The sequence below is a fragment of the Buteo buteo genome, chromosome 12, assembly GCF_964188355.1.
Source record: "Buteo buteo chromosome 12, bButBut1.hap1.1, whole genome shotgun sequence".
Classification (NCBI taxonomy): domain Eukaryota; kingdom Metazoa; phylum Chordata; class Aves; order Accipitriformes; family Accipitridae; genus Buteo; species Buteo buteo.
The window spans coordinates 32314095-32322769 of record NC_134182.1 but is presented as its reverse complement, the minus strand read 5'-3'; the positions used below and the strand labels follow the sequence as shown (position 1 = coordinate 32322769).

The 8675-nt window shown below is 43.3% G+C and overlaps 1 protein-coding gene across 2 annotated transcripts in view; it reads left to right on the top strand.

Moving 5' to 3' along the window:
- Window positions 1-1153: 1153 nt before the first annotated feature.
- Window positions 1154-8675, top strand: part of TBCE (tubulin folding cofactor E) — a 30351-nt gene continuing 22829 nt past the window's right edge. For both annotated transcript variants that reach the window (XM_075043237.1, XM_075043236.1), the window contains exons 1-3: window positions 1154-1281; window positions 1672-1805; window positions 3720-3804. In XM_075043237.1, the coding sequence (XP_074899338.1) occupies window positions 1706-1805; window positions 3720-3804 (185 nt within the window). In that variant the 5' untranslated portion in view covers window positions 1154-1281; window positions 1672-1705. The remainder of the gene's footprint in view (window positions 1282-1671; window positions 1806-3719; window positions 3805-8675) is intronic.

Below are 8675 nucleotides of genomic sequence, written 5' to 3'. Positions count from 1 at the left end.
TGGATTTGCTGTTAATCTACACATGCTGGACGCCTCGATTCTTTTTTTGTAAGCCATGTTCTCAAATTGTTAAATCTCTTCTCTGGATCCTCTGCCAGTTAATTGATTTTGTTCTCAAATAGTGAGTGTTGAAATAAATGCAGTAACAACTGTAGCAGTGTGAAATACTGAGGTAATACAACTTTTCTGTTCTGTGTGCTTGCTTATGTAAATCCAAGCAGCACACTAGTTCTGGTGGCCGGATGCTGCACCAGGGGAACTTGTTGGTGCTTGCTGAGCTGTCTGTGTTCTCCTCAGTCACTGTCTCCCAGGAAGGTGCCCCAGCCTTTAAACGTGGCCTTGCTGCCTTTGTTCAACGTGCATTTAGGCAGAAAAATGCATAGTGCTTGCTTGTTTCTAAATGTGCTAAGTAAGTCCCGTTTCACTGATGTTAGCTGAATGGAGCGGACTGGTGGTTTGATCCTGAAGAGGCCCAGCCAGTGCACCCTGACAAGATCAGGTCCTGTGAAACGACACAGCTTGATGATGATTTATTTAGTTACTGGTCAGCCACGTGCTGAATCAGTTATAACAGTATCTTGCTCGATATCAGACCGACCGTCGTGTATGGCTTGTCTACCACACGCCGCTTTAAAACATTAACGCGGCGGCTGTTTTCTGGGGGAACTTCCCCGCCTCCTCGCCTGCCCACCGCACGTCTGCGGGTCTTCCCAGGCTGCCCGAGCCCCCCGGCCTCAACTCCCGCACACGGGCCCTTGCCAGCGCTAGAGCTCGGCGCTCCGCACTGGGCTAGGCCGCATCCCCTCAGCGGCGGCCGGTAACGACCGGGACGCTCCTCCCGCCCCGGCAGACGAGCTCGCACCCCGCAGCCTCTCCTCCGGCTCCTGCCCCCGGCGGCCGGGAAGCCGGGCGCCGCGCCGCAGGCCTCTTCTCGCCCCGCGGCGCCTTGGGAAGTGTAGTCCAGGAGCGGCAAGTCCGCGCGGCGCGGCTCCCTCGGCGAACCACATTACCCAGGGAGCATCGCGAAGGCGATGACTTCACGAGGTCGGAGATGGGGGTAGGCCAATAGCGGCCAAGCTAGGGCGGTGCTGGAGGCTTGGGGCCAATGGAAGCGCAGCGATAGGCCGGACGGGGCGGGGTGAAAGCCGTCAGCCTGCGCAGGACGGAAGAGCGGCCGGCTGTGCCCGCCGCCCTCGGTGCCGGCGCTCCGTCCCTCAGGCGCGGGTGCGAAGAGGACGAGCCGGCGTGTAGGCCCGGGCCCGGGGCTACTCCTCCCGCCCGGTGCGTTAGCTTGTCCTCCGTCTGCCGCTTCTCCCGCGGCCGAGAGTCCGTGACTGACTTTCCCGGCCGCTAAAGCCGCTCACAGGGACGGTTTCTCGCGGGGCGGCGGCCGCCTGTCCTCTTGCCGGCGGGGCCGTGAAGGAAGTGCCCCGCTCCCTCACCCGGGCCCGCCGTGACCGGACTCCCGCCGCGGCTGGGAGGGCGGTTTGCGGTCTGTGGCCTGAAAGGCCGACCGAAGGAAGGGGCTCCGCAGCGGGGGTGCGGGGGGACACAAACGTCGGCTTCTGGAGTCCGGTCTGCTGCTGGGCCGTAACAGAGCAACCGGAGGTAGGGGGGCTTATGAAAGCAGTGGTTTGTGTGCGTTAAGGGTTATCACTTCTGTCTCTGCAGGTCTGTGGGCAGCCCGGGCTTCGTTTTTCCCAGGATGACTGCCCGCGTGCCTTCTGATGCACTGGGTCGAAGGGTCTTGTGCGGCGCGGAGTATGCAACTGTGCGCTACGTTGGCAGCGTTCTTCCTACAGCAGGTAAACGTCACAGCAGTAAATAACCTTCACATTTAGTGGTTGTTTTCAAAATTCTAATTACGTTCTTCTTAATTTAAAAAAAAAATTTGTTAAGTGGCAATTTACAGATTGTTTTTTCCTCGTGGTTCTTGTGTAAATATGGCAACTTCTAGATAAGTTGTTGGGTTTTTTTAGAAGTCAGAGTTGTCAAAAGGAGCATAAGAAGTACTTTTGGTTGAAATTGATTATGTTTTTTATTACAGTGGAAAGAATTCAGTGCCTTCTTTTTTCCATTAGTTTTCATGAACAGTCTGTTCCCTAATCTCTGTGTACTGACATAGTCCGAGAAGGAGAGAGAAAGGCAGCAGCAGATCAATGGACTAGGCGCTGCTTTGATAACATATTTGAATTCATGACGACAAGTAAGACTCAGCCCAACTTGCTGAAAGATCTGACTAGTCTGATTGTGAGAGCACTGTATGTCACCTTTGAAAAATTGTGGTAACAGGATGGGGAGATTGCTGATGCTTGGAAGGAGACTAGCCTTGCATACAGTTCTACAAGAGGCAAGAAGGATGACCAGGGAACTGTAGACTCATCAGCCTCACTTCAATTTCTGGAAAGATCACGTAGCATGTTCCCTTGGAGTCCATTTCCAAGCCTATGAAGGACAAGACGGTAGCTGGGAATACTTGATACTTGTAAAGAAGAAAAAGTTGTGCTTGGCAAACCTAATTACCTTCTGTGATGATATGACTGGGAATGTGGATAGAGGGGATGGGGGATGTACTATTCCTTGACTTTAATAAGTCTTTTAATAGTGTCTCTATAAAGAATCTTATTTGGAAGCTGGAGAAATACAAGCCAGATGAATGGACTGTTAAGCGGCTTGAAAGTCTGGAGGTCTGTCAAGTGGAGAAGTGGTAATCAATGACTTGATACCTGATTATGCACGAGTACTACAGAAATAAATTCTGGGGTCTGTATTGTTTAACATATTCATTGGTGTCTCAGATAATGAACAGCGTTCCCCCTCAACTGGCTGATGTGACAAAAGGTAGAATTGCAATCCAGAGCAAGCTTTATGAACTTTAGGTTTGGGCTTAAGATTCAAGGAGAAATTTCCACATGTAGTGTGAAATAAACCTGTGTATCAGAATGGACCAGGAAGCACTAGCAACCCATAGGGTCTATTGTAAAGAACTTGGGAGTTAAGGTGGATACTGTCATGAATATGAGCCAACAGCGAACTCTTGTCACAAGCAAGGTAGGTGCTGTACTGGGTTACTTCGGAGTGATGAACGTGGCCAACAAATCAAAGGAAGCTGTTATCCCCCTCTGGGGACAGGGGTTCTTGATAAGGTTGCACTTGGAATAATGTATCTGCTTTGGGACCATCCCAATTCAAGAGGGATGTGGATAAATTCGAGATGATCCAGTGGAGGGCTGCCAAGGTGGTCCAGGACATAGATCACATATGTGTGTTGTGGAGAGAGGTTGAGGGATCTGGGCTTGGTTAGTGTGGTGAAGAGAAAATTAAATGGCATCTAATAGCTGCCTGCAGCTTTTTGACAGACGGTTGCAGAGATGACAGAGCCAAATTCTTCTTACTAGTATTAGATTATATAATAAGGGACAATGGCCACAGATTGTAGCTGGAAAGGTTCAAACTGGACAGCAGGAAAATCTTTTTCTCTGCAGAAGTAATGCAGCACTGGAATAGGCTGCCCAGATAAGTTGGAGTCTTTCTATCCTTGGAGATTTTCAAGATCTGGCTAGGTAAAGACTTACCTGGCTAGCCTGTTTTAGTGCTGGTGATAATCTCCTGCTTTGAGAGAGAAGGTTAGGCTAGATGAACTTCAGAGGTTCCTTCCAACGACGATTTCTATGGCTATGATGCCATAAATTTGAAAATGTATCTACCATATTTTTCAGGAATTTGGCTTGGTGTGGAATGGGATGATCCTCAGAGAGGAAAGCATGATGGTACCTATGAAGGAACACAGTATTTTAAGTGCAGGTGAGTTGATTCACAGTGTTGGCGTGTCGTGCGTATTGACAAGATGGTCATGGGGAAAATGCCCTTTTGCAATTTTTAGGGCAAACCCTTTTGTTATCAGTTGGCTGATATTAAAAAGATAAACCTGAATGCTGTGACTAGCTATGCCATAAAGGTTGTCGTGTTGCTATTAATCCAGTTACAGGGATTAGGATATGGTAAATACTTAGAAAATACAAGTCATGTTTTCAGAGGTATGTAATAAAATGTGACTTTTGGATGTTATTAACATTACCTTTAGTAGGTTTAGACCTTCTACCTTAGTGAGGAAATCAGTATGTCCTACTTACCTGCCTTAGGTAATTCTGAAGTGAAATACTGGTCCATATTAACTGTCTCAAATATAGGTTAGATTTGGACTTAACATGACTTGCATGTATCTTTTTAAGGGAAAATACCAAGTTCCTGAGAATGATTTGGATTATATTTGTATCGCTGAGGAATTAAGTGTGTTTGCTTGCATTTAATACATGCAAAACACAGTGTAGCGGGGGGGGGGGGGTGTTAAGTATATACATGCATTACATTTAAGTTTAAAGACTCAAGCACTTAACATGTTTGAAATTTGGGAATATAGGACTCCAGGGTTGATGCTAACGGCAGCAAGTTGTTGATTTCTATGTCAGGGGACACTGCAGCAGCTAAAAGTCTGTGAGTTAAAAAAATAACTGGACAAATTCATAGAAAAGGAAGTCATCAATGGCTCTTAAATACTAAGAGCAGCTAGCTCAGTAAGTTCCTGAGCATTGAAGTGGTGAAGGATGAGAGAGTATTCTGAGGCTATATCATTAAAATATTTGCCCTATTGTCATATTTTTCCCAAACACTTTCTATTGGCAGCTTTTGGAGGAAGGATCTGGTATTACATGGATGTTTGTTTTGACCACTGGATCACAGCCAGTCTTACGTTAATGAGATGAAATGGAGAGATTTCTAGGTCTTTTTCCACCTCCTACTTTCCAAGGCTGGTAATAACTGTAAAAGGGCAGTTTGACTGCAGTTTGTTCCTAACTGTTCAAGTGCTCATTCAAGTGAAATAAATCTGATATAAATCAAGTCCTGTGACATTGAGCACTCAGAATTAATAGAAGCCTTTTGAAGGTATGAAAGAAAGTGACAAACCAAGAAAATAAAAGTAGTCTGTGGTCTTGCTTTTGGATATGTTTTTGCTTGGGTTTGTTGGAAAAAGTAAGAAGAATTTCCTCTGAAATTAATTCCTCATGTTAATTATCTTGAAAAAGTTAAAGCCATTGGTGAGAGGATAAGCAAGTCATCTTTTTTTTTTTCAACTTGCATGTAAATGAAAATCATAAAAATAGCTGGATGAAGTCAGCCCAAAACTTTGTCTTGCTTAGTTTCCTGACTCTGACATTGGCTAATAGCAGATGACTGGAGAAGTGTGAAAGAAGAAGAAAAGTACGTAGTGACAGTTTTCCAGAGTCTCTGTAGCTTTGGCTAGTCATGGTTCAAAGATTTTTCCAGAGCCAGAGGTGGTGTATTTGTACACGTACTTTGTTTTGCTCTCAATGGATGTTTCAACGGAGAAAATTTGTTGTGAGAATTTCCTCCAAAAGAATAACTAAAAGCATATAGTAACAGTGCATGCATTTGCTAACTTTTGAGTATGTGTTTTCAGCTTGTGAAAATTGTGATCATTTCCATTTTTATGAGTAGATGAGTCTTGTCACCTTCTTCTATCTGAATATATGAATATCATATGGAAGGCATTTAGAACTGTTGCTGTAAAATGTCACATAGAAGGAAAAAAAAAGAGATTATGGGGGAAGTAGGTCTAGCTTTTTATCTGCTAGAAGGTCTTCTGGAGATAAATGGAATTCCCTGATGTAGCAAAGGAGGCTGCTGTACTTGTATTGAGACCTGAGAGCAGTTCAGGGCTTGTTAAAGGATACACTTCATTATCAGTTCAGATCAAAGTTGTTCTCAAGCCAGCAAGTAGAGCTGTTTGGTCTCTGACCAAATTTATCTATTTATTTATCTATTTATCTATAATTTACCTATTAAATAATTTTAAATTAAAAGATAGCTATTTTGAAATCCTTTCTGGGAGTACTGTCTATTACCTGGAGCCAAACAGTCATAAACGGGGAAACAGTAGATTACGTTCAGTAGTGCAAATCAGAATTCTTAGTATGTATCTTCTTAACTTCCACGTTTGTGTAAGGTGGAAGCCCTGGAGACCTCATTATCAGAAAATGAGATGATAAAACAAAATCCATTCTTTAGAAAAATAAATAAATAACCTACACACACACTTGTGAGGACTGGATATTTTTTCCCTTGTATCTAATAATAATAATAAAACAAGGCTTAAGGAGGATAAGCACACTTAATGCAAGAAAAAAAATCAACATTGCTGGATTTTGCTTAGTTAAGAAAAAGAACTGGAAATTATGGTCTTAGAGCAACCATGTCTTTTGAATGAAGGTATTAGCAGAAGTTGCTTCTTAAATGCTTTCAATTTAATTGAAGCAGTTTCCAAGTTGAGGCTAGTTATATTCTGCTGTAGAAGAAATAATAAAAGTAATTGGCTGGCCATTCCGAATCTCTCTGGACAGAAGAAGCAATTGAACGTGTTGTGGATGTTTTTCAGAAACTTCAGTGCTTTACATTTGTGTGTGTATATTATCTATATACATGGGCACAGACTCTTGCTTTTCTAGCAACCGTTAGTGTGCTCCCAGGAGATGAGATCTCACATAATGATCTCAATTCTTGTTGTAAGAATCAACTTTTTGAGTGAAGCTGTGTATACCTGCAACAAATTTAAATGTAGTGATATTTAAATATGTTGTTCTTACAATACCTGTTCTTTGTTATCAATTTTGTTCCAATCAGAGAAAATGCTTCTGGAGTCTAAGAGAATATATAATAGTACCAGCAGTCAACAGTGACTCACAGACATAACTTTCTGTGTGCAGACTAGTTTGTAGTTCATGTACCAGTTGTGAAGATGTAGGCAAACTTAAGTAAAAAATGGTTACCTTATTTTACCAAAAGGATGCTAAAAAAATAAAAAACCACAACCTAAAATGTCACCTCTACTACTACTGTTTGAGAGCGAGGGGGAAATTATGTTTCTTTATATAATGTGTATACACATATAAAAATAATTTTTTTTCCTCCCTCAAACCTTATTCAGTGAGCCTACTTTGCTCACTCCCTGAATTCTGATAAGCAGAAGCAGCTGATGGAGTAGCTTGTACTGTAAACAAATGCAATGAAAGGACATTTTTTTAACTCCCTTTTAACGTAATTTTGAAAAGAATGCTTAAAAAAAATATCTTAGAGTGACATTTCAAAATAAGAACATAAGAGGAAAATAAAACTGAATTTGAGATTCTCATTACCAGAGGATCTTCTTTGTAGCCCTTATTTGGGCAAATCAATAGGTCTGCTTACTACAGCTATATGTGGTCTTTGTAGGAGGTTTTTTGGAAATATAACCTAAACTTTTATGTTTCATGGCAGTACGTTTATCTGAGTCACATATTATGTGGTGCTAATTGAACTTCTTAAGAATATGTGAACCAAAGAACAAACCAGGCGTACTTCAAACTATGTTGACATCATGGGCATGTTCATCAACTCTGGATTAGCTGGCAATGTATACTCTAGTGGCATTTTTGTGAATTTTTTTTTCTCATAATAAGGTCTTGTTTCCTGATAACGGACAAAGCTATTATTTTAGCTGTCAGCTGCAGTAGTGTATCCTGTAATTAAAATAAGCTGTGCTCTACAGTCCTTCAAGAGAAATGAGGAGTAATCAAGCCTAAAATAGTGTTAAAATTTATATACAGCTTTTGAAACATGAGTATGCTTTCAAATAAGTTCTTTCACATAGTTATATGCGTGTGCTCCCCTGGGAGATGTGGGTTACAAGCACACACACCTCCCCCGGGAACATGAGTGCCTTAGCTGCACGCACCTCCTGTGGGAGACACTGGTGCTCCAGCTTCTGCGTCCCTGCGCTGCTTCCTGCAGTCTAGTAACGTGCATGCTGGTGGAAAGCAACCCCCAGGTCACACTGAGATGTGGGGCATATATGTTGCTCCCCACGATGCCTGTCCTTGCTGGGCACAGGCTCACCTCGGCATCTGACTAGGAGGCAGCTCTGTCTGGCCTAGGCAGAGATGTATGTGCTGCTGGTGGGGTGACTTTTGACAGCATCAAACTGGGTTTTGACTGCTGCGCTGGTGTACCCTCTTCTTTCCCCCCACAGTTCAAGCTTTTTATGCTTCCTGTCAAGTGGAGACCTTCCTGCCCCCATTTAATCTGGCAGAAGGGTCGTCGTCCTCCTCTCAGTCAGTTTTGGGTATTCCATTCACACATAGTGTTTACACAGGCATTGCTGTTTCAGCAGCTGGTTTTATCCTTGCCCTTTTGCTGGGGAAGATGTGTGGATTACCCAGCAGTAGATGACATACTTCTCTACGTACCTCACAAGATGGGAGTAACATGCTGCTGTATCACACATTTAGAGTACTTTGAGTCATCGTTGAAAGGAACACATCCCCCCCAGCTAAGGAATATGTTTTGTTCTTCACAGACCACTTTCCAGGGTGGTATTTCAGCAGATACTGTTACTAGAAGTATTGACCATGTTAAATTGTAATCCATTTCCCCAGGTTTGACTTTCACAGCAAGCCAGAGAAACAGAGGGAAGTATAGTAAAGCTTGTTTCTGTGACGTTTTCAGCCTGGCAGAATTGCAATTGCTTCTCAGATCTTTGTGGCCTTTTTCCCACCTTGTGTTATTAAGTTTTCTTCTGGTGGGAACTTTGACTTTTGTATACTTGTGCAGTTCTGAAATGC